Source organism: Macaca nemestrina, chromosome 13, assembly GCF_043159975.1.
Source record: "Macaca nemestrina isolate mMacNem1 chromosome 13, mMacNem.hap1, whole genome shotgun sequence".
Lineage (NCBI taxonomy): Eukaryota > Metazoa > Chordata > Mammalia > Primates > Cercopithecidae > Macaca > Macaca nemestrina.
This window is the reverse complement of record NC_092137.1, coordinates 113,483,080-113,508,617: the sequence shown is the minus strand read 5'-3', so window position 1 is coordinate 113,508,617 and position 25,538 is coordinate 113,483,080. Positions and strand designations below refer to the sequence as shown.

The 25,538-nt window shown below is 42.6% G+C and overlaps 1 protein-coding gene across 2 annotated transcripts in view; it reads right to left on the bottom strand.

Annotated features, from left to right (window-relative positions):
* LOC105490161 (transforming growth factor beta receptor associated protein 1) overlaps positions 1 to 25,538 on the bottom strand; it is a 62,588-nt gene that overhangs the window by 28,030 nt on the left and 9,020 nt on the right. The window contains exons 2-4 of one of the 2 annotated variants that reach the window (XM_071077173.1): positions 12,457 to 13,161; positions 4,575 to 4,769; positions 2,438 to 2,592 (exon numbers count right to left, since the gene is read on the bottom strand). In XM_071077173.1, coding sequence (XP_070933274.1) covers positions 2,438 to 2,592; positions 4,575 to 4,769; positions 12,457 to 13,144 — 1,038 coding nt within the window. In that variant the 5' untranslated portion in view covers positions 13,145 to 13,161. The remainder of the gene's footprint in view (positions 1 to 2,437; positions 2,593 to 4,574; positions 4,770 to 12,456; positions 13,162 to 25,538) is intronic. The other variant, XM_071077174.1, reaches the window with a different exon arrangement.

The following is a 25,538-nucleotide window of genomic DNA, read 5'->3' as shown; positions in this document are numbered from 1 at the left end:
GCTGAATCTAATCCTTTAAAACATATACATTTATGAAAAGTCATTTCTAAACCTTTTTTTTTGCATCAATATTGTTTTATTGTTTAAGGTTTCCATTTCAAACGAAAACCCAGTGCTGTCAATCCATTATACCACAGCTCTGCTGAAGTCCAGTTGGAAGCTCTGAATTACTCATTCATTCTTTCCTTGGTATTAGAAGGAAAGAACCTACCCAGGACCTAGGGGAGGGAGAAGTGTGGAGCTGAGGGGTGAACTGATAAATGGTATGGGCCGTAAATCGCAGGTGCACGGGGTAATAAGTCCTTAGCTCTGCCCAGAGGAAAGGGAAGGCTTAGTGAAGAGGAGATATTTAAGCGAGTATCAAAACCATTTTATCAAGTAGAGACGTACACTCCAGTAATTGCAGGGTAAAGGGCCCCACGGGGAGTGCCAGCCTGACTTAGCCAGCCTGATGTCCAGAGGCATGGCTGATCTGTGCTGCCATGTCTTGTCTGTGAAATGAGGACAATGGTACCAGCCATGACCGAATGCTTTTGAGGGTTAAAACAACAAATGTTTTTAGATGCCTTGCAGGGTTCTTGACATATCATCGGGCTCACTGCCCGTTTGTTCTCTTTGTCTTCCACCCTTTGAGGCAGAAATGTAGAATGTAGGAATGTGCTTCACAGGAGTGTGTGTAAGTGTGTGTAAAAGACAAGGAGGCCACAGAAGAGGGTGGGGTCAGCCAAGCTTCAAGGCTGTGGACTTGACCTGGGCAACGAGATGCCCACTAAAGTATTCTAAGCAAAGGACTTGGTCCGTAATTGAGAAAGATCATTTCCATAGTTGCATGGAAGATGGACTGCAATCACACATGGAGGCTGTTAAAAACGCGGGCAAAAGTGAGCATGGTCTGAATACCAGCAGTAACAATGGGAACTGAGAATAATGGGTGAACTCGAGATAATTCTGAGGGTGTATTTCCAGGGCAGGAGATAGGAGCTTGCAGTAATACAGGGAGAAGCGGGAACCAGGTTAGAAAAGAAACAAAACAAAACAAAAAACCCTGAGATATCAGACAGGAGAACAAGATGACTACTATCACCTAATACTGACTGTGTAGCTCTACTCTGGCAAAAAGCATAGGGAAAAAAAGAGCAAAAATCAGATAAAGGGCATTGAAAGCCTCTGTAAGAAAATGTTAACACGCTTAAAATGTGCACATGCTGTGTGTGCAAGGAGGGAATACTCCACAGTGGCAGCTGTGGAAACCTTGGAACGTGGCCCCCCTGGACTTCCACACATCCACCGAGGGCAGCTCGCAGGAGAGGAGCAGGGGCTGAGAGTGCGCGCGGCAGTGGCAGGCCTGCGACTGGCGATCTGCCTCTGGTCTGCACCTTCCCCTCCAGGGCACCAGAAGCTCAGCAGCTTTCTTCTTTTTGCCTTTGCTGCCCCCTGCTGAACGCTAGTAGATCAGTCTCACTCAAAAGAGGAACAAAGATGAAAAGTTTATCAACGTTTAAACGTAGAAAAGAGGTCCTGTCCGCCTTCACAGCCCACAACCATAAATCACACATCCCGTCTTTCACTTTCAGAATCTACCCTTTGCTGCATAAAGCACCTGAGGCCAAAGAGCATTTCATTCCACAACAATCACACTGTCGTCTCTAAAATCTGACCAACATTATTAAGAACTTTTTATTATTAATTTAGATGTTCATACGAAGCACACAAACATATCAACATTATGTTTTGTTCCCCTCAAATACACAGTAACCTGAACAACCTAACAACTCATCAAGTAATAGTTTTTAGGAGACCCGATTTATATCAATTGCATTTGCTCTACCAACTATATTTAAAATGAGTGTTTCTCAAGTGCGTTAAAAATGTTCTCCTAAGGAAATCAACTAGATGGGGTTCCTACAATATCAACTTAGTTGGTAAAATGGTTATCGATATGGTTACAGTAAATCTATAGTAAACAGATTTACAGTATTACTAATCTGTAGTAACGCTTTTCCTATAGATGATAGAAATCTAAACTTTAATTCAACAACTTCCTGACAAATACAAATTCTAAATTCGGAGACAAATTAATCTGACTTCACTCTTTTGCTTTATAAGAACTGTGTTCTTGATCCTTCTCTGAAGGTCCACGGAAGAGGAAAGTTGATTAGAAATACAAGCCCATACCTAAAGTAGCAGAATTAAGTCAGAAGTTGGAAGCCTGACTTCTCCACTGTTGGCAGTGCCTTCTTAGTCACAAGCTGTTCGACCGCCCGAAAGCCTGTTTCCTTATCTATACAATGTGGATTTGTGGAGAAAATTAAACAACAGATATAAAAGCGGTGTGTATGGCCCGGTACACAGGAAGGGCCGATGCACGTTAGTTACATCTGAATGTCCTCTAACTGGTGACTTAGAGGCATATTTCTGTGACCAGTTAATTACAAACCTGAAATTTGTCCTTCGGAATGTTCCTCCGGGCTCCTTTTGCTAAAACCAAAGCCTCCTCCACTCTGCGGCTTGCTAGGAGATCCTGTATTTGTTTTTCCAAAGGTAATGGAACCAAGATGTAAACTCCTTTACTTGTGGCAACGATCACTCTTCCTGGGAAGAAATTGAGCATTGTCGGAAAGAGAGAAAACCTACTGCCTGCAAAAACCCACAACTGCTTCCCCAAACTGGATCATTACCTGATTTGTTGAACAATTTCCCCCGAGTTTTCTCAAAGGAATTCCTACAACAATTATAAATTATAATGCTTTTCTTTTTCCCACACTGTCAACTGTCAGAAAAGGGCAAACTCTTACTATGACATTTCCAAAGAATAACATCTTGGTTTTTTTTGCCTTTTTTTTTTTTTAATTGAGAAATGCTGGTAAATGTAAAATCAGTGTAGTAAACACATGATACATAGCCCATTGAAGATGGAGAGTGCAATCAGGGAACATTATCAATAAGAATACACACCATTTTTAAAACATTCTTTTCCCTCCAAGTTAGTTTACATAAAATTAAAATGTTAATGTGATATTTCGAAGCATGAGATAATATTTCATCCTCATTTGCCAACCAGAAATACCTCCAAAGTCTTGCCATTAATATTTTCATCTCCCCACAGTCCTGCACGTTAACCTGGCCCACTGCCATTGTCATTTTACCTGTGAGCCCCTCCACAGGTAGTCTGTGGAAGAGTCAGAACTGCAGTCCTAGACGAGCTCCTACTACTAAGCTTCCAAATTAAATTTGGTTCCCTTCTGCAGAAACTTTCAGCTAAGCACCACCTGTTTACAGGAAACAATCTAACTCTTTCTGTCTTCTGTAGCACAACTAAGGCAGTTTTTCTCATTCCCAAATGACATTCTGTCCCTCCTCTGCCTGGAGTCATTTTTCCCAGGAAGCCTCCCTGTGTTCCCACCCTGGGCGGGTTACATCCTCCTCCTCTGTGTGTCCACCACACCCTGAGCCCGCCTCTACCACTCAACAGGCACCGCACCACAATACTGCTCTGTGTGTGACCCCAGCGCAGGCACCGGAGCCCCACTGGAATTAACCCACTCAATGGCAGGAACTCGGAGCCTTCTTATCTCCTGTAAGCATCTGTAAGACAGCACTTGGCACAGCGAGGGTACTAAAATCCTTCGTTTGGTGAACTAAAATCCTTAAGTGGCAAATGCAACGCATACATCTAGATTCGTTCCCGGTTGGAAGAAACTATGATAAAAGCCATTCTTAGGTCAATTGGGGAAATCTGAATATTGGCAGGACAGGAGATGGTATCATAAATTAATGTGAATTTTTTTCAGGAGTGAAAATGGCATTGTGATTTTGTAGGAAAATGCCCTTATTCTTGGGAGATGTGTGTGAAAGAATTTTGGGATTAAATATCATGATATCTTCCTCTTACTTTCAAATGGCTCAGCAAAATGGTAACAAGTATTGAATCTAGGTGAAAGGTTCCTGGTGGTTTACTTTGTCTCTCTTACCACTTTTCGGAATGCTTCCAAGTGTTCAAAATAAAACTGAGGAAAAGTAGAGTAAATCCTTCAAGTGGCTCACCATACACACGAAATGAAATCCCTCCTGCCTCCACCTCCCCAATTACCCTGGTCTGCTGCAGCCTCAGGTCACGCTGCCCCTTCACACACACCATGCACTACGGTCACAGTGAACTGCTTGTGTGGCCTGAAGCCCACAGTACCCTCTTTAACGGATTCGCATACACCTTTCTCTGTACCAGAAGGTGCTTTCACACAATATCTGCTTGGCTGACTCCTACGCATCCTCAAAGGTTTGGCTAAAACAGCACCTCCTTCAGGAAGTCCTCCCTGCTATCTCTAGGAAATACTTTCTCCTCTGCTCTCACAATGGGCCTTATTCCATCGTGATCACGCTTTTATGCTGCCATAACTATTTGTTTAAATGTCTGTCTCCCCACTAACTGTGCAGCCCCTGAAGCACAGAGGTACTGGAGTCATCTGTGTATCTTCTATGCCTAGCGCAAGGCCCAATTCCTAAATGATATTCACTGAAGAAATATCACAAGAGAGTTAAGGAAATTTCACTAAGACTTCTATGTGAATGAGTACCTTCAAAGTCCTGTAGGATGTGGCCCTCCTTAAAGGGCAGGGTCTGCTTCTGTTGCTGATCCAACATGCTGTGGACTGTGATGAATTCGTCATCGAGCGCTATGACGTATGGGAAGGACACAGCCGCCCCAATCACGTTCTCCGACCAGTGCACGGGGGCGCGCTGGGATATCCCTGCGACTGTGGCAAACATGCCTAGAAGTAAAAAGAAAGAGTTAGGTGGGCTTCCGAATAAGCATGGTGTCTTTTTCCTGTAGCTACGTCTAGATGCAGAACGTCCCCTGCCCACCAGCAATTTTCTTGTACGGTCTTGTATTTCAAGAAAGGAAAAATAATATAATATGTTGTATGTGTGAAGAGCCCTACAGGAATTGATTTCTGTGAAGAGAACTACCTTACCCAGAATGTATATCTGATATTTACTTCCGATTCAAAATGAGGTTGTAATAATATTACCACAAACTTAGTAAAATAAAAAATAAAAAATAAAATAGGCTGGATGTGGTGGCTCAGGCCTGTTATCCCAACATGTTGGGAGACCAAGGAGGGCAGATGGTGCTTGAGCTCAGGAGTTGGAGACTAGCCTGGGCAACACAGCAAAACCTCAGCCCTACAAAAAATATAAAAATTAGCCAGTTGTGGTGGTGCACGCCTGTAGTCTCAGCTACTCGGGAGGCTAAGGTGAGAAGAACACTTGAGCCCTGAAGGTCAAGGCTGCAGTGAGCCATGATCATGCCACTGTACTCCAGCCTGGGCGACAGAGTGAGAGCCTGTCTAAAAATAAATAAATAAAATAAAATAAAATAAAAATGAGGTTAAAAATACATTTCCATATAAGCCACATGACGATTTATAAAGCATGTGTCCTCACGTGAGGACAAAGTGACTTTCAAATAGGGTGCGATCCTGAGGATTCTGCTCAATTTCTGCTCAAAGAACAGGCTCTAGACAGCACAACTCTCATGGTCACATGGACACCACCACCATCGCCCAGCCTCACCATGGAGGTCTAACAGGGTCCCTGCATTTACCTGCTCACGGCTGAACATTGCCCAACCAGAGAACTATGCAGTACAGAGGCCCTGATGATTGTTTTTAAAATAAAAGGGGCAAGGGCCTGGGGCAGTGGTGCATGTCTATAATCCAAGCTACTTGGGAGGCTGACACAGGAAGATTGTTTGAGCCCAGAAGTTCAAAACCAGCCTGGGCAACATAGTGAGACCCCATCTCAAAAAGCACTGTCATAGGACAGTGCTTTAAACCACAGGTTTAAAGTCTGGTGTTTACTATGCCATAGACAGAATCTGTATATAGGTACGGTGTGAGAGGTGTTACAAGTGATCTTCCAATTTGCTTATAATTGTGCCAGTTACAAGCAGAACAAAACTTAAGAAGGTTGGTTCATTTAGCCTGATGCCCATGTAGCTGAGACACAGCGCATCATAAAGATTGACTATTATTTCCCATCAGTCCTAACACTACAACCAACAAAGGATGATAATGGAGTACAATCTTTTTTTTTGAGACAGAGTCTCAGTCTGTTGCCCAGGCTGGAGTGCAGTGGCACTATTTTGGCTCACTGCAACCTCTGCCTCCTAGGTTCAAACGATTCTCCTGCCTCAGCCTCCCGAGTAGCTGGGATTACAGGCATGCACCACCACGCCTGGCTAATTTTTATATTTTTAGTAGAGACAGGGTTTCGCCATGTTGGCCAGGCTGGTCTCCAACTCCTGGACTAAGGTGACCTGCCTGCCTCGGCCTCCCAAAGTGTTGGGATTACTGGCGTGAGCCACTTTGCCCAGCCTATAATCTTTATAACTAAAACAGTTAGGTATTGGTACATGAATAGGCAAATGAACTGAGAGAATAAAACAGAAAGTCCAGAGACAGACCCAATATATTAGGAAATTTAGTACACATTAAAGGCCATCATCGGTAAGGAAAATATAGACTGTTTAATCAGTTTGTTGGGAAACTGGACAACTATATAAAAAAGATAAAATTGAGGTTGGCCACAGTGGCTCACGCCTGTAACCTCAACACTTTGGGAGGCCATGGCAGGCAGATCACTCCAGTCCAGGAGTTCAAGACCAGCCTGGGCCATGTGGTGAAACCCAGTCACTACAAAAAATACAAAAATTAGCCAGCCGTGGTGGCAGGTACCTGTGGTCTCAGGTACCACAAGGGGAATGAGGTGGGAGGATCGCTTGAACCAGGGAGGCGGAGGTTGCAGTGAGTTGAGATTGTACCACTGCACTCTGGCCTGGGTGACAGAAAAATACCCTGTCTCAAAAATAAATAAATAAATAAAAATTTTAAAAAGATAAAATTCAATGTATTCCTTACACTCTTTACTAATAAGAAATGAAACTGGCCAGGTGCGGTGGCTCAGGCCTGTAAACCCAGCACTTTGGGTGGCTGAGGCCGGTGGATCACTTGAGGTCAGGAGTTCGAGATCAGCCTGGCCAACATGCTGAAACCCTGTCTCTACTGAAAATACAAAAAATTAGCCAGGAATGGTGGCACCTACCTGTAATCCCAGTTACTAAGGAGGGTAAGGCAGCAGAATCATTTGAACCCGGGAGGTGGAGGTTGCAGTGAGCTGAGATGGTGCCACTGCACTCCAATTTGGGCAATAGAGCTAGACTCTCTCAAAAAAAAGAAATAAAACCACACAAGTACTAGAAGAAAACACAGGTGAATTTGTCTTTAATCTGGAAGACAGAGAAATCTTCCTAATTATAACTCAAATTCAAGAAGCAATATCAGAAAATATTGATACATTTGATTACACAGAATTTTCTTTTTCTTTTTGAGATGCGGTCTTGCTGTGTTGCACAGGCTGGAGTGCAGTGCCTAGTCACAGGCAGAATTACAGAGCACCACAGCCTCGAACTCCTGGGCTCAAGTGGTCCTCCTGCCTCAGCTTCCTGTAGCTGGGACCACAGGCACATGCCACTACACCTGGTGAGATTACATCAAATTTTTTTAAAAAGCTTTTGCACAGTAAAACATGGAAACAAATACTTGAAACTTATATAACAGAGAAGTTGGTATCTCACATATATAAAGAATACTAAAAAAAAAAAGGACTAGAGATAAGAAGAGATCATTCCCATTAGAAGAAATGTAAATGGTTTTTAAACATGTGAAAAATGTTCAACCATGCACATAAACAAGGGAAATGGAAATTAAAACTACACTGTGAAACCATTTCTCATATACTAGACAGGCAAAAACACACAAGTTTGGACAACATCCTCTGTTGGCAAAGCTGGAGGGAAACAGGTACTTTCATAGGTTGCTGGGGAGAAATAACATGGTGCAACCTTTATCAAGGGAGACTATGGCAACACCTCGCATTTATACTCTGACTCTGCTATCTCCTTTCTAGAAAGCTTTCCAATAGATACACTGAAAACACACACGCATACATGCAAATATAAGTTCCTAGGAATCGCTAAAGACTGAAAAAGACCCCAAATGTCCATCAATAGATGGAACGCATTATGGTACCTCCACACAGCAGAATAGTGCACAGCTATAAAAATCAAGGAGGAATACCTCTATATTATACTCTGAAGTGACCACTTTAATATACTAAGTAAAAAAAAAAAAAAAAAAAAAAAAAAAGCAAGGTGAGGAAAAGTATGCTACCATTTGGCCAAGAAGGAGGAGATACAAATATTTACATATTTACGTTGTATTTTAAAATGCAAGAATAAACCCTAAAAATAAGGGTTACCTATGGGAGAGGGAGACTTGGCAAAAAACTGGCTGTAAGCTTAGACCTCTTTGATGATATCTTGCTGTATCCATCTGTCCTGGAACTTTGTAAACATTTATATAATAAAAAATAAACCAAAGCAATTTCTAAAAATCAAAAGTAAAATGAAACAAACAAATCTAAGTATAAATCTGGTTGATGGCATAACCACACAGAGAAGAAATACTCCAAGTGACTTTGAAACACAGTAATTTGACTATATTTCTAATATCCTAAGGACAGAAAGAACCACAAACCATCAAAGTTTCCAATAATTATACTGTGGCAGCGGTAGTGTTGGTCCTGTTACTCTGTTGTATGTACTGCGGGATAAATCAAAGGAGTAATTATGTTGAGGTAGTAGAGAAGTACGATCTTTGGTGTGGTTGAAAGGAAATACAGGTACAATGATGGATTGGTTCTATCAACATGATTTCACAATGAAATTATCTTTACAAAATATATACTTGCCCAGGTGCAGTAGTGCACACCTAGAGTCCCAGCTACCTGGGAAGCTGAGGCAGGAGGCCTGCTTGAGCCCAGGAGTTCAAGGCCAGTCTGGGCAACATAGCAAGACCTTGTTTCTAAAAGAATAAAATAAAACAAAAAAAGACATATTTCCCAGCACTGTCTACTGAAAGAAGGGTCTAGAAACATGAGCAACAAGCGCCCCTAGCTCCCAGACTGTGGTCTGTAAACATCGGGGCTTTTTGGAGAAATGGCTGAAACCAGACCCAGGACAAGAAATGTATGAGGTGATTTGGGAGCATCCTGAAAGTCAAGGAAGCAATCAGATTTCCAGTGGCATGAAAAAGGGACTGAAGAGTCCGCCTGAATAAACTCCCAGCAGGCATGGATGAAACCAAGCACATCACACACATTTACGTCCATGAGTTTATAATGATACTTTTCAGAAAGCCATTTCTGTAAGACAGAAGAGACCCCCATATTGAAAACTGAATAACCGAATTGATTGGCAGTAACTGTCAATAGCTGTTAACATTACAGAGCGATGAAGGCATTCACATCAAATATATCACATCTAGATATATTTGATATTAAGGAATTACTGTCAGGTTTTTTAGGAATTGGGGTTTTCTTAGGTAACTTAGAAATATGTACCAAAATGTTTACAGATGAAATGCTATGATGTCTGGGATTTGTAAACATTTATATAATAAAATAAACATGTATAAACTGAGAATGCCTGATGTTGGGTGATATCTCTACCTGGTTCATTATGCTATTCTCTTTATTATGTAAGTTTATATATGTTTTCTACAACAAAAAAGTTTCACAGTATGGAATTCCTCAATTTTTCGAAAAACAAATGTGGCTGGGCTAAAGATTTTTTCTTCAAAACGTAAGACTCTATAGTGTCAAACCATAAAAAGACATGGAGGAAACTTAAATGCATATTACCGGCTGGGCGCAGTGGCTCACACCTGTAATCCCAGCACTTTGGGAGGCCCAGGTCAGTGGATCCCTTGAGGTCAGGAGTTTGAGACCAGCCTGGTCAACATGGTGAAACCCCATCTCTACTAAAAACACAAAAATTAGATGGGCATGGTGGCACATGCCTGTAATCCCAGCTACTTGGGAGGTTAAGGCAGGAGAATCACTTGAACCCGGGAGGCAGAAGTTGTAGTGAGCCGAGATTGCACCACTGTACTACTCCAGCCTGGGCGAGGGTGGGGGGAAAGAGAAAATCCTATGACCAAGCGAAAGAAGTCAATCTGAAAAGGCTACATACTGTATGGTCCCAACTAGATGACACTCTGGAAAAGAAAAAACCCATGGAAACAGCAAAAAGATCAGCGGCTGCTGGGGCTTAGGGGAAGGGAGAGATGAACAGATGGAGCACAAAGGACTTTCAAGGTGGTGAACGGATTGTGAATGACACTATAATGGTGGATTCATGTCATGACATATTTGTCGAGCACAGTCCCTAATATGAACTACGGGCTTCGGGTGCTAACAACGTGTCCCCGTACCACTGTCATGTGGATAACGGGAGGGCAGGAGGTCCATGGGAATTCTGTATACTTTCCCCTCAGTTTTGCTGTGAACCTAAAACTGCTCTAAAAAATAAAGTATGTATATATATATTTTTTTAAAGTGAAAATCAAGACATATACATGAAATAGTTTGTGACAGGAATTCTTGTTTGTCACAAGAAAATGTGTTTGCACTCAGCACTTTGAAATGAGGTGTCTATACAAAAACTCTCCAAGGATAAAAAATACCAGTGTTAAACGGAACGCACTCTCGCCAGCATCCCTGTACCATGAGCATATACACGAATTCTAATATGAGCCACCCCTGGCTGGAAGACAGGAGACATCACTAAGGTTAAAGCACTGATTCTTAATTTTGATAAGGCTGTCTGGAGAATTAGGTAAGGCCACAGAAGAACCACTAAAGCCCCTTTTGAGGAGCTAGCTATGAAAAACTTTTTGGTGGGATAAAATGACAGGACATAAAAGAGAAAATGTTATGTACCTGACATTGAAAATACTTAGTGAGCTACTTCAACTCCTTTTCATTATTATTTATTTGTTTTATTTCTTTTAGACAGAGTCTCACTCCGTCACCCAGGCTGGAGTGCAGTGGCACGATCTCAGCTCACCGTAACCTCCGCGCCCCCCCAGGGTTCAAGTGATTCTCCTGCCTCAGCCTCCTGAGTAGCTGGGATTACAGGTGCTCGCCACCGCACCAGGCTAATTTTTGTATTTTTAGTAGAGATAGTGTTTCATCTTTCGGCCAGGCTGGTCTCGAACTCCTGACCTCAGGTGATCTGCCTGCCTCAGCCTCCCAAAGGGCTGGCATTACAGGCGTGGGCCACCGTGCCCGGCCTGAAGTTATTTTTGTAGTTATTTACTTAAAAGAATTTTCCCGCTGTTGGAGTGGGTAGATAGGTAGACATAAGCAGGAGCGAAGAGGCCCTGAGAAAGGGAGGTCTGGAAAATCCCACATCCCAGAGACCATCAAAAAGATGCAAGCTGGCCAGGCGCGGTGGCTCATGCTTGTAATCCCAACACTTTGGGAGGCCGAGGTGGACAGATCACTTGAGGTCAGGAGTTCAAGACCAACCTGGCCAACATGGTGAAACCCCATCTCTACTAAAAATACAAAAATTAGCCAGGCGTGGTGGTGCATGCCTGAAATCTCAGCTACTTGGGAGGCTGAGGCAGGGAGAATTGCTGGAACCTGGGAGGCGGAGGCTGCAGTGAGCCAATATTGTGCCACTGCACTCCAGTCTGGGCAATAGAGCGAGACTCTGTCACAAAACAAAACAAAACAAACAAACAAACAAACAAACAAAATGCATGCTAGATATGAGGAGAGAGGAGAGAAAGAGGGTAAAGGAGAAATTCCAAAGAGACATGCAGGTGCAGTAAGTATGGACCTAACCGCTGTACAACCTTCCTGGGGTGGAGGTAATGAGCAATGCAGCCATTCGGTGGGATTCACATCCAACACCGGCTGTACATGCGCACCAACTAATAGTAAGAGAGGGCCCCACAAGCTTAGGGTAGAAATTAGGTGGGAGAAAAAGGCGGGGACTTAAGGCAGAAGCGGGAAAAGCAGACAAAGGAAAAAGGCAGAAACTTAAGAGAGAGGTGGGAACTTCAAGAAAAAATTCAGCATCATAAAAACCTGAGGCAGAACTCTCAGGGCTGCTGGCTTACTCTCTCAGTATCCCACTCTGCCTCATCTTTCAGAACGTACTCTCTCTCTCCATATAAGCTCTCTGTTCTCTATTTCCCTTCCTAAAGCTCTCTGCTATCTCTGAATTGTCTCTTGGCCAAAATCTTTCTCCCAAGATAACTAAGGGCTGAGAATATCCGCCCTTCCTGGTAACACCACCAGAGCTGTCTTCAAGCTCCACTTCAGTGTGAAAGAAACTGGTTTTATGACTGCAACCCCATGTTCACAGAACAATCGAACTGGATTTCATTCAGCACTGGTCAAGCACTGCTGCCTCTGTCTTGCCACACATGCCCAATGTCACTGAGGATTTATTCTGCACAGTGCCAATCTCACTCTCCAGTTTCAACATGCAGTCACGGAGGCCACCCAAAAAGACCAGGGGCACAAACGCATCCTCCTCACCCAGCCCTCCGGGGCCCGCCAGCAGGAACTCCTGTCTCCCTATCCTCTTGACGATCGGCGGCCTCTCCTCGCTGCAGTAGGGAAACAGGTCCTGGGAGACGCCCGTGCTGTAGTTGTGGATGATGTACTGAGTGGTCAGAGCCAGACACAGGAAGTGGCCGTCCACAGCCACAGCGAGGGGCTGCTCGGAGGTCGACACCTCCTTGACGATCTGCACCCGGTCCTCATACACCAGAAACATCTGGATGGTTCTGCGTTTGACAGAGATGATGCAAACTTCTACACAGAATGGGTCCCCGCTCACAGGGTTCTCATTCAGTGCAAACGTGGCTGCCCCCTTGATGCGGGCCCCCGAGGGCACGGGCTCGAGGTTCAGCATGTTGACCAGGCTGATGGAGTTGTCACACAGCACCAGCAGCCTGTTGAGCGCTGAGGCTGCGCGCAGCTCGTTCACGGGCTTCTTGAAGCCCAGGTGTCTGTGCAGCTGTTTGGTGGCAGTGAACGTGGCCGGCCCGGCAGGCACTGGCCTCTCCTCCAACAGGAAGTGGTAGACGAAGCAGTCGTTGGTACCCACGTAGAGGTCCCTGCCGCAGCACTCCACACACTCTATGTTGATACGCTCCTTGTCGCCCATCAGCAGCTCCCGCTCCACGGCAGAGACAAGCGTAAAGGCTTTGATGTTCATCATGTCTACTGGCTGATCTGCTGGAAGAGAAAGAGGAAAACTGATTTTAGAGGAACAAGGAAGAAGCAGAAACAGCGGTTGCAATAATGATACGTGGATTCCCTAGTTAGCATGTTCATTAAAGGAAAACATTCTATGCTGTCAAAAAATGGAAAGAAACCATTTCCCCACTGACCTCCCCCATCGGACAGCAAGAGACCCCAGCAGAAAACCACACACACACCCCTCCACACATACCCACACACACACATGCACGTGCTTGTGATCACATGCCATCCTGCTCAGTCCCCACACAGAGTCACCTGGAGCCTCCTCGCATTGCTCCTGGGAGACACGCTTGCAGGCAGAAGACAAATGCACGCATTCACCCACAGGCAACATAACAGAAGGATTTCTGTGAGGCAGGAGGATGACTTGACCCCAGGAGCTGGAGGCCAGCCTGGGCAATATAATGAGACCCCATTAAAACAAAGAAACAAAAAAAAAGGATTTCTGAAAAAGGCAGAAGTGATCTTCATTGATCTTCCCTGAGTTTCGACAGCTACTTGAATATGTACTTTAGTCAGTGAACACAACCACAGTCGCAGGATCCTGCCAGGGACACTGAGGCAGGTGCCAGGCCTTGCATTCCTTTGTGTTCTTCCCAAAAAGGCAGGCGCATCAGCCCCAGCTCCGGAGGAAATGTATTCATTTGGAGAGTAAAGGTGTGCCTCGGAGCTCGAAAGGCTTTCAGGTGGCGAGTGGAGCTATTCAGTGGATGTGTGGACTGGTCCCTGGTTCCCACTGAAAGTGAGAGCCTGTGGCCTCCTACTTCATCGTATGTGGAGAACTGTGGCTTCACACTCCACAAAGTCAGAGGGAGAAGACCAGGCAAGGTGGCCTTTCTGACTTCTCAGGCGGCCAGAAGCAAACTCAAAGGCACAGTCCCTGTGATCAGGAGCAGGGCAGGGGATCAGAGAGCTGGAAAGAGGACTGCAGAGAATGACGGGAGCTGCAGGGCAGCTGGGAAGTGAAAGGTTCCCTATCACTATCACTTCCTCACCTCAAGCTCTCTGAACATGGAACAGTGCTGCTTCATGAGAGCTTAAGTTCCTAATACTCAGAGGCATTCCAGCAAAGTGGGGAAGACCTCTCAGAAATATTCAAGAAAGGTTCACGCATCAGGGAAGGGAAGGAATCAGAAAACTTCTTTGGTGCCTTTCAACTAGAAAATTTCGGAACTCCACAATTTCTTGTCTGCCCCCATCCATGGGGGTAATGACAACTACACATGAGAGAGACTCCAGCCCCCTTCCCTAGCTCAACAAAACCCCCAGGAGGGGGGTACCCCAGGGCTGAGGAGGCTTGTCTGTGGACATGTCAGTCCTTCCTGTTTTTTTCCATCGCTTGAGCAAATTACTTGTTGCTATGGTCAGAATGTTTGTGTCCCCCTAAAATTCATATGTTGAAACTTATCCCCAGAGTGGTAGTGTTGGGAGGTGGGGCAACTGGGAGGTGATTACGTCATGAGGGTGGAACCCTTACGAACGGCATTAGTGCCCTTATCAAAGAGGCCCCAGAGTGCTTATTTTTTCCTTCCATCCACTGTGTGAGGAGGCAGCTGGAAGGCACCACCCTTGAGGGACGGACCCTCACCAAACACTGAACCTACCATGCCTCGATCTTGGACTTCCCGGCCTCCAGAACTGCGAGCAATACATTTCTATTGTCTATTAATTACCTAGTGTATGGTAGTTTGTTAACAGCAGCCTGAATGGACACTTGGCTATTCCAGTCTCAATTGCCTCATCTGTGAAATGAGCATAATAACGGTACCTACTTCATAGGATTGTTGCATGAAGTAAGTCAGCTCATATGAAATACTGACAGCCAGCACACGGCACTCAAACTTTTGGATCTCATCATAAGTACTATGATTCCCTCCCAGTCTGGATCAGCTCCTATTCCTCTCTCAAACTACCAGCTTGCTTCTGGTGTTTATTTCCCAAGCTGGGCACCAAGAGATTAAACTATGCTGTCCTCTGTCCTCAGATATGGGTAACCTGTTCACCTCCACCAAAAGACAGCCTGCATCATAAGCCAGAACACTCACTCACACACCTGCCCCACCCCACGACATCTTCACACTCATTTATGGGAGCTCATCTTCACAGAAACTATGGAAAAGAGATGGGGGAAGTGTAGAGGGAGGCTCAAAAGGCACCCTAGAGAAGGAGTCATGTCCATCTACCTCGGGGCTGTGGGAGCATCCCCAGAATCCCAGGTGAGGCCGGGTGCAGAGCTCCTGCAGGCTTCTACAAATAGTCTCTGGCACAAACAGCTCTTAAACAACGTCACGTATTTGTCCCAACCAAACACAACCACCGAAACCCACCTAGACAATGTTTTTTTCTCCATGTAAATGCTAATGAGTAAAACCCAGATACTGAAATGTCGGCTTCCAGACATCTAAGTTAGTGAAAGTGAAGTAATACAAAATACTTCTTCCTTCATTGATTAATCAATCAAGGTTGTCTTTTTTCAATGGCAGAAGTAAGCAGTTCTGCTATTTAAAATATAAATTGTGTCTTACTTTGCGGAAGGAATAGAGAAACAAACTCTGGGCACCTATAATCAAACTCCTTTTATTTAGCTTCTTAAAAGTGTATTATCCATAATTCCAGCCCCTGTCTTCAGTTAGCACAAGGGATAAACTAAACACATTTGCAGTAAAGAATATTAGAGAAAGAATCAAACTCCTCATATTTAGTCTAAATCCTGGGGTAGATAGAGAAGGGGAGAGGGAGAGAGAGCTGTAAAAAAATATATGGTTTACTAAAAAGTCATAACTCTATATTTAAAAAGAAATGCAATATTGTTTCACTATCTAGTAAACTAGCTACTCAAGCCTTGCTAAAGATAAGCTTCCTATTACAGGCCTTTAAATTAAGGACTTGCTTTGGTAATTAAATGGTAATAATGCAGAATTATATGGAGGTAAATGAAAGCTGAAGAAGTAACAGGCTAGCACTTAAAAATGACTTATTCTTAACCCTGTCTCTACAAAAAAATATAAAAAATTAGCCAGGCATGGTGGGGCACACCTGTATTCCCTCCTCCTCAGGAGGCTGAGGCCGAAGAGTTGCTTGAGCCCAGCGGTTTGTGGCTTCAGTGAGCTATGATGGCACCACTACACTCCAGCCTGGGAAACAGTGTGAGATGCTTTCACACAGAAAAAATAAAAAATAAAAAATAAAAAATAAAAAATAAAAAAGAAATAAAAAATTAGCTAGGAGTGGTGGCTCATGCCTGTAATCCCAGCACTTTGGGAGGCTGAGGCAGGTGGATCACCTGAGGTCAGGAGTTCAAGACCAGCCTGCCCAATGTGGCGAAACCCCGTCTCTACTAAAAATACACACACACACAAAAGTTAGCCAGGCATGGTGGTGGGCGCCTGTAATCCCAGCTACTCAGGAGGCTGAGGCAGGAGAATCGCTTGAACCCGGGAAGCAGAGGTTGCAGTGTACCGAGATCACACCACTGCACTCCAGCCTGGGTAACAAGAGCAAAACTCCATCTCACAAAAACAATAATAATAATAATAATTTTAAAAACTATTTTTTAAGCAGTAGGAAAATTCTCTCCATGACCTAATTCACATGACATATTTACTTAGATAAAATATGAATCATAAAAAGATAGATAAACTTTAGGCCACACCTCTGTATTTTCATTAAATATAGCCTGCTGGGGTTCTGAATCAGAGAATTTTCAACATGGTAATAAAAGGAAACGTTTCTCTAAGGTGTACAATTCATATTTTACTGTGTGATCTCAAAATGATCTAAAATTTAAACTTTTTGTTAGAACTTCACTTTAAGGCTTACCTATAATCCTAACACTTTGGGAGGCCAAGGCAGGAAGATCACTTGTGCCCAAGAGTTCAAGACCAGCCTGGGCAACATACTGAGACTTGGTCTCTATTTTAAAATAAAAATAAGAATATTAAATAAAAAAAATTCACTTAAAAAGCATGATTATAATAATTTAAAAGATCAACATTTTAATGTTTTCTTAGAATTTCAAAATACATACCCAGGTAGGGAAGAGATTGGAAAATGCTAGCATGCTCAAGGACCATAATTTAATTAAAGCTAACATTGCATACGTAGCAAGAACCTCTAAGTATGCAAAAAACTAAAATAAACAATTATAAGACACAATCCCACTTCCTAAGAGTCTCCCTGTCCTCTTAAGGAAATAGGACTAGAAAAATAAATCAGTAATAGTATAAAGCAATATGTGCTAAGGGTCAAAATAAAAATATTAGTAATTATTTCCTACCAGGTTAAGAATATGCACATTGTCATTTTAAAGATTTTGCCACTGGTGATAATCAGAATCTTAGTCAGCATCTTTAAAAATGCTAATGTAAAAATGCGACTCTTTTTCTACAAATGTACACGGAAACATTATCTTTTATTCAGTATCTGGCATCATTTTAAAAGAACTGATGACTTTTGGCCGGGCATGGTGGCTTACGCCTGTAATCCCAGCACTTTGGGAGGTCCAGGCGGGTGGACCACCTGAAGTCAGGAGTTCGAGACCAGCCTGGCCAACATGGTGAAACCCCATCTCTATGAAAAATGCAAAACTTAGCCAGATGTGATGGCACATGCCTGTAATTCCAGCTACTTGAGAGGCTGAGGCAGGAGGATCACTTGAACCTGGGAGGCAGAGGTGGCTGTGAGCAGAGATTGTGCCACTGCACTCCAGCCTGGGTGACAAGAGTGAAACTCCGTCTCAAAAAAAAAAAAAAAAAAAAAAAGAACTGATGACTTTTGGCGTCTTCCCTTACTCCTCAGGAAGTTTACTAAACCTCAGTTCAAAAATGACAATTCTATTCTTTCTGGCTACACATGGGGCTGGGAGCCACAGGTTTTATATTACCTGTAAGTTTCAAAGAAAGTTTCTGTGTTCTTTTTTTGGAGACCGGTTACAAAAGCTATATAGGCTTCTAGAGGCCCCACTTCTTTTCACAGCACAGAGCACTGGTTACATCCTGATTTAATAGACACTGTCTATCCTACAAAGCAAGTACCGGGTCCAGATGGATCTCCAAGCGAGTTCCACTAAGCACCCAGGAACCAACTAATTCCAATTTCACATAATAAATGTTCCTAAGGATAAAAAGATAAATGAAAGAGGGAACATATCCTTACTTTATTTTATGAAAGTAGTAGAAAGTAAAACTTTGATAACCAGATAAGGATATAGGAAGAAGGAAAATCACAGATCATTCTTACTCACAAACAAACCTGAAAGAACACTAAATGTTAGCACATGAAATCAACAAATATATATTAAAAATATAATATGGCTAAGTTGGGATGCAATATTGGTTTAAAGTAATAAAATCTGTTCCTTTAGCTCACATTTATAAATGAAAAGAAAACAACTAATTATTTCAATAGATGCAGAAAAAGCATTAAATTAACTCATAAGATAAACAAAATAAATTAAATTAAATTTTAAAATCTTTCATTTTGAAACAAGGAACAAGACAAGAATGTCTACTATTGCCATCTGTTATGGGTTGAAATGAATCTTCCCCAGCCATGCTGAAGTCCTAATCCCCAGTACCCGGGAATGGGACCTTATGTGGAAATAAGACGATCAGAGTCATTTAGGGTGAGCTCTAATCCAATATGACTGTGTCCTTATAAAAAGGGGACATTTGTACACAGAGACAGACACATACAGAGAAAAGACAAGTGAAGACACAGGAAGAGGAAGGAGATCTATAAGCTAAGGAATGTCTGAAGTTCCAGACCTTGCTCTCAGATTTCTACCCTCCAGAAATCTGAAGCAATAAGTTTCTGTTGTTTAAGGCACCCAGCCTGTAGGACTTTCTTACAGCAGCCCTAGAAACTAATACACGATCTCAGTTCAACACTGTATTAGGAGTCTTTGCCAGTACCACAAAACAAGAATAGTTATAAAGAATTGAAAACAGGCTGGGCTTGGTGACTCATGCCTGTAATCCCAGCATGTTGGGAGGCCAAGGCAGATGGATCACCTAAGGTCAGGAGCTCAAGACCAGTCTAGCCAACATGGTGAAAACCTGTCTCTTCCAAAACTACAAAAATTAGCTGGGCATGGTGGCAGGCGCCTGTAATCCCAGCTACTTGAGAGGCTGAGGCAGGAGAATTGCTTGAACCTGGGAGGCAGAGCTTGCAGTAAGCCAAGATCGCACCACTGCACTCTAATCTGGGTGACAGAGCAAGACTCTGTCTCAAAAAAAAAAAAAAAAAGAATCGAAAACAAAAACATAAAATTATAATTATTCACAAATGACATTACTGTTTACACAGAAACCCACAAAAAAGCTATTAAAATTAATGACTTTATAGTTTAATTTTTTTAAAAACCAAAGTAGTTTGAATTTCTAGCCCCAAAATTACAAACTTGAAAAAAAAAAAACTTACAATAGTAGAAAATATAAGGTATGAAAGAATTATCTAACAAAGATATTTAAGATCTTTATGGATAAAGTAATAAAATGTTATTGTTTGACATTAAGGAAGACCTAAATTATCATCTTGGAAGGCTTTCCTGCAGAAATTGAAAAGCTGGTTTTAAATTTTAAATGGAAAGCACAGAACATAGCATAGTCAAAAGTCTTGAAAATGAAGAACAAAACTGAAGGACCTACACTAACTGATTTCAGAAATTGCTCTAATACTACAGTAATGAAGACATGAGGATAGACAAACAGGTCAAGCCCCAGACTGAGAGAAAAATGTGTAATGCATATATCCGGCAAACGACTCATATCCAGAATATAGAAAAACTCCTACAAACCAATAACAAGAAGACAAACATTTTAAAAATGGGCAAATGACTCAGACACTTTCACAAAAGGCATATGAATGGACCAATAAGAACATGAAAAGATGCTCACCATCTTTAACCAAGATATTTATTTTAAGCCACAATGAGCTATCACTTCACACCTACTAGAAGAGCTACCATTAAAAAGATCGCCAACACGAAATGTTAATAAGGACGTAGAACAACTGGAAATCTCATACGTTGCTGGAAGGAGTTTAAAAGGGTAAACTTTGGAGATCTGTTTCGCAGTTTTTTATAAACTTAAACATGCATTTGTCCAGTTACGTCACGTTTAATATTTCCACTTCTCTTGTGTATATATCTGTATCTACAAAAAGACATGTATAAGATATAAGATATGCACAGCAAGCTTATTCATATTACCCAAAAAAAGGGAACGGCTCAGTTTTCCCCACTTACCCCCATTTAATTGTGGCATATTTATACAGTGGACTACTACTTAGAAATAAAAAGAAAGAAACTACTGACAAAGGCAACAAATAGATGACCTCAAAAACACTGAGTGGAAGAAATCATGCCTATATTATATATTTCCAATTACCTGAAGTTCAAAAGTTGGCCACGCTAATCTATAGTGACAGAAATCAGAACAGTGTTTACTTTGGAAGGAACAGGGTGACTAAGTGGAAAGGGACACAGCAAACTTTCTGGGTAACAGACATAGTCTGTATCTTATTTAAGGTATTACCTATGCAAGTGTAAGGAGTTATCAAAATTCATTGACTTTTGTGTTCTGTGTATTTTTGTATGCAAATTATGTTTTTACAAAAAAAAAAAAAAATTCCCTACCTGATCCAGAGAAAAAAAAGTGCCATTCCAATACAAACTCTTACAGGTACACGGAGTGTGTGTGTGTGTGTGCGCGCGCACGTGTGCGTGTAACTCAAAAAGCAGATTCTAAAATTCACATGGCAGACTGGTAGCAGTGGCTCATCCCTATAATCCTGTAATCCCAGCACTTTGGGAGGCCGAGGCGGATGGATCGCCTGAGGTCAGGAGTTTGAGACCAGCCTGGACAACCTGGTAAAACCCAGTCTCTACTAAAAATACAAAAATTAGCTGGGCGTGGCTGTGCACACCTGTAGTCCCAGCTAGTCAGAAGACCAAGGCAGGAGAATCGTTTGAACCTGGGAGGCGGAGGTTGCAGTGAGCCAAGATTATGCCGCTGCACTCCAGCCTGGGTGACAGAATGAGACTGTGTCTCCAAAAAAAAAAAAAAAAAAAAAAAATTCACATGGCAGAGAGGGCCAGAAAAAGTTAGACACGTCTGAAAAATGGCCAGGAGACTTGACTCAACAGATAAAATATAATCAGAAACCATGGTAATTAAGATAATGTTGGACTAGCACAAGGCCAGACCTAGAGAACACATCTGGGTGCCCGGAAACAGGCCACGCATATGTGGAAACTTGAAACGTGACTAGGGTGGCACTGTACATGTGGGGCATATACCATGTATACACATGTACAGTAAACAGTGCTTGGTGTACTGGATGTCCATAGAGAATATAAGAAAGCTAGATTCTGCCAGGCGTGGTGGCTCACACCTGTAATCCCAGCACTTCGGGAGGCCGAGGTGGGAGGATCACAAGGTCAAGAGATGGAGACTATCCTGGCCAACATGGTGAAACCCCATCTCTACTAAAAATACAAAAATTAGCAGGGCATGGTGGCAGGTGCCTGTAGTCCCAGCTACTCGGGAAGCTGAGGCAGGAGAATTGCTTGAACATGGGAGGCAGAGGTTACAGTGAGTTGAGATAGCACCACTGCGCTCCAGCCTGGAGACAGAGCAAGACTCCATCTCAAAAAAAGAAAAAGAAAAAAAAAAAGAAAAAAAGAAAGCTAGATTCCTACCTCACACCACACATCAAAATTATTCCAGGTGATTAATATTCTTAAGTATAAAAGACATAACTTTGAAACATTGGGAAAAAAAAACAAGAAAAAATATTCTCATGACCTTCTTAGGGTAAGGAAGAATTTCTAAAATAAGATATAAAAAAGCACAAACCCTAAGGAAAAATGATAAATTCTCCCATGTGAAAATGTACTGTTTCTGTTCTTCAAGAGACATCATGAAGAAAGTGAAAAGATAAGGGAAAAAGGGGGCTGGAGAGAAGACACTGACATCATGTATCTGACCAGAAACATCTGGATGATGTGGGAACTCCTGCAGCAAGAAAGTCAAGGATCTAACAGAAGGATGGGCAAAATACACAAACAGGCCTTTCATTGGAGAGGAAACATGAATATCCAATAAACACGAAAGAACACAACCTGATTAGCACCTGGCATTTGCAAATTACTACTACAGTGATATTTCATTTTCTACCCATTAAATTGACAAATATTTGAAGTCTGACAACACGAGGTGTTCCTAAGAACACGGCACAATGAGGAGGCTCCACCGTGCTGGGGGAAGGTTTGGAGCTGGTAAGGACAGGTTTTCATTACCTAGGAAGCCCCTGCCATGACTCTACTTCTAAGCATTTGTCTTACTGAGTCTGTTTTGTGCTTACCAGGGCAAAGAAAGTTCACAGCAATCCTGTTTGAGACAGGGGAAAACTAGAAACGACTCATGTTTCCTCAGAGGCTGAAATACTGTGCAGCTGCAAGAGAATGAACTAGAGCCGCCCACAAGGATGAATCGTAAGGGAATTTTAAGGGAATGAGGAACACAAATCTGGGAAGGATGGAACTGGGTGTGGGTGTGCATGAGATTCCCAAGGGTCAGCAATGTTTTATTTCTGAAGCTGGGGGTTGCTTTTATTATGACTCTCTATATCTTTTTTTTTTTTTTTTTTTTTTTGAGACGGAGTCTTGCTCTGTGCCCCAGGCTGGAGTGCAGTAGCGCGATCTCGGCTCACTGCAAGCTCCGCCTCCCGGGTTCACGCCATTCTCCTGCCTCAGCCTCCCGAGTAGCTGGGACTACAGGCGCCTGCCACCTCGCCCGGCTAATTTTCTTGTATTTTTAGTAGAGACGGGGTTTCACCATGTTAGCCAGGATGGTCTCGATCTCCTGACCTCGTGATCCGCCCGTCTCGGCCTCCCAAAGTGCTGGGATTACAGGCTTGAGCCACCGCGCCCGGCCAACTCTCTATATCTTATACAGATTACAAATATGTTTCTATAGGCATTAAATATTAATTAAAAATACATATGTACATATAGAATGTATAAAATTCTACTCATTTCCCCAAACCAGCTTACCCTGGAAATAGAGAAAGAATCTGTTTAATAAACCTGGTGGAATTCACGAACTGTATGTTCCTTGTTAAAAATTTGATTGCATGGAAGCACATTTATCAAACAAATAAGTGATTTATAATTTCTTAGTTTATCTAAATGCAGTGCTTAGTTTATTTTGTATCCATATTTAATAGCCATTTCTCAGGATATCAAAGTCCAGTTTGGGGCATTCCATCCATCGTTTTCTATAAATATCCCCTAGAAGGTGAAGGGAAAGACCAGCATGTGGTAGATGGCTCAGGGGGTGAACACCCTGCCCCGTGGGTGTGTATACCGTCTGAGGCAGCAGCTTCTGTGAGGCCAGCCTCTTACCTCATGGGCCTCTGTCCCTCTCCCTTCCACTTTCAGGGCCACGTAAGTATCTCCACTTTCAGTTTCAACCAGTTCAAAACTGGTTTTACTATCTTACTCTTCTTTCCATTTCCTCTGTACTAAAACTCACCAAGGACAGACCTCATTAAAAAAAAAGTCACAGCAGAAAGAATAAATGTGGAATGAGACCATTTTCTTTTCTTTTCTTTTTTCTTTTTTTTTTTTGTGAGACAGAGTCTCACTCCATCACCCAGGCTGGAGTGCAGTGGCACGATCTTGGCTCACTGCAACATCTGCCTCCTAGGTTCAAGCGATTCTCGTGCCTCAGCCTCCTGAGTCCCTGGGATTACAGGCATGCGTCATTTTGCCCAGCTAATTTTTGCATTTTTAGTGGAGACGGGATCTCACCATGTTGGCCAGGCTGGTCTCGAACTCCTGATCTCAAGTGATCCACCTGCTTCAGCCTCCCAAAGTGCTGCAATTACAGGCGTGAGCCACTGCACCCGGCCAAGAGCAAGTTTTTAAGTAGATAATCTAGACATAAAAAGAGGCTTGTAGGCTGGGTGCAGTGGCCCATGCCTGTAATCCCAGCACTTCGGGAGGCCAAGGTGGGTGGATCACCGGAGGTCAGGAGTTTGAGACCAGCCTGGCCAATATGGTGAAATCCCATTTCTACTAAAAATACAAAAATTAGCTGGGCGTGGTGGCAGGTGCCTGTAATCCCAGCTACTTGGGAGGCTGAGAAAGGAGAATCACTTGGACCCAGGAGGCGGAGGTCACAGTGAGCCAAGATCACACCATTGCACTCCAGCCTGGGCAACAAGAGTAAAACTCTGTCTCAAAAAACAAACAAACAAACAAAAAACAAAAGAGGCTGCTTGTAGCTCCAACATTAACCACGTAAATATTAGCACACATATATAAGATTTTAATATATATGTTTAACACATATAGGTATGCATATGTTTAACACATTTATACATACATGTATATGTGTATATATTTGTTATATATTAAAATATGTATTTGTTATGTATTGAAATATACATATTTGTTATATATAAACATATATCTGTTATATACACACACACACACATAATATATACACACATATATACACACACACACACTAGGAAACTCCTAATCTGGTACAGAGATAAATATATTCTCCCAAAAGAATGCTATGACGAACTGGCATTTATTAAGATGGGCTCTTTACCAATAATTATTCTTGAACCAAAGAATGACACTTTGTTATCTGCTCTACCAAATAATGTCCACCTGCGAGCCAGCTTTAAGATTGGCCTGGTGTCCTCTGTGTCTGCAAAAAGCCCTCACATTTTCTAATTACTTCACAGCTTATAAACGAAACAGACTCTTCCGAAATCTATGCAGCTATACGTGTACCAGAACTTCATCACCCTGGGGGACGAACCACAAAAGTCAGCCCTATAATAGAACGCACCGTCCTGTGAATAAGCTCAAGACTAATTCTGTATCTGCATTTTAAAAAGGACACACTACCTCAAGTAAGATTTGTTCTTTTCTCATTTTACAGCAAGAAGTTTTTTTTTTTTTCTTTATGACAGTCCATCAAAAATGAATAGACATCAAGTGGTCATTCTAACATTTGGACCAAAGCCAGGTCAGATCTGAAGGCAATGCAGAAAGGAGGCAGGAATGTGGGCCACACACCTGAAACACTAGGTCATTATCCTCCTTATCACAGACCAGAAGGTAGTTCCCTGCCCAAAAGATAAACTCCAGACTCAGCTTAAGATGTACAGCCCTTAAAATTTTAACCTCAGCCAACCTCTCCTCCTTTATTTAGTAAGAAAAATTATAGCTATTAACCTATTCTTATGGTTCCATAATATCAGTCTCTTGTTTTATAAGCTACAATCAGTTCGGAATTGCTGCTGAGTTCCAAACAGCCTGTAAG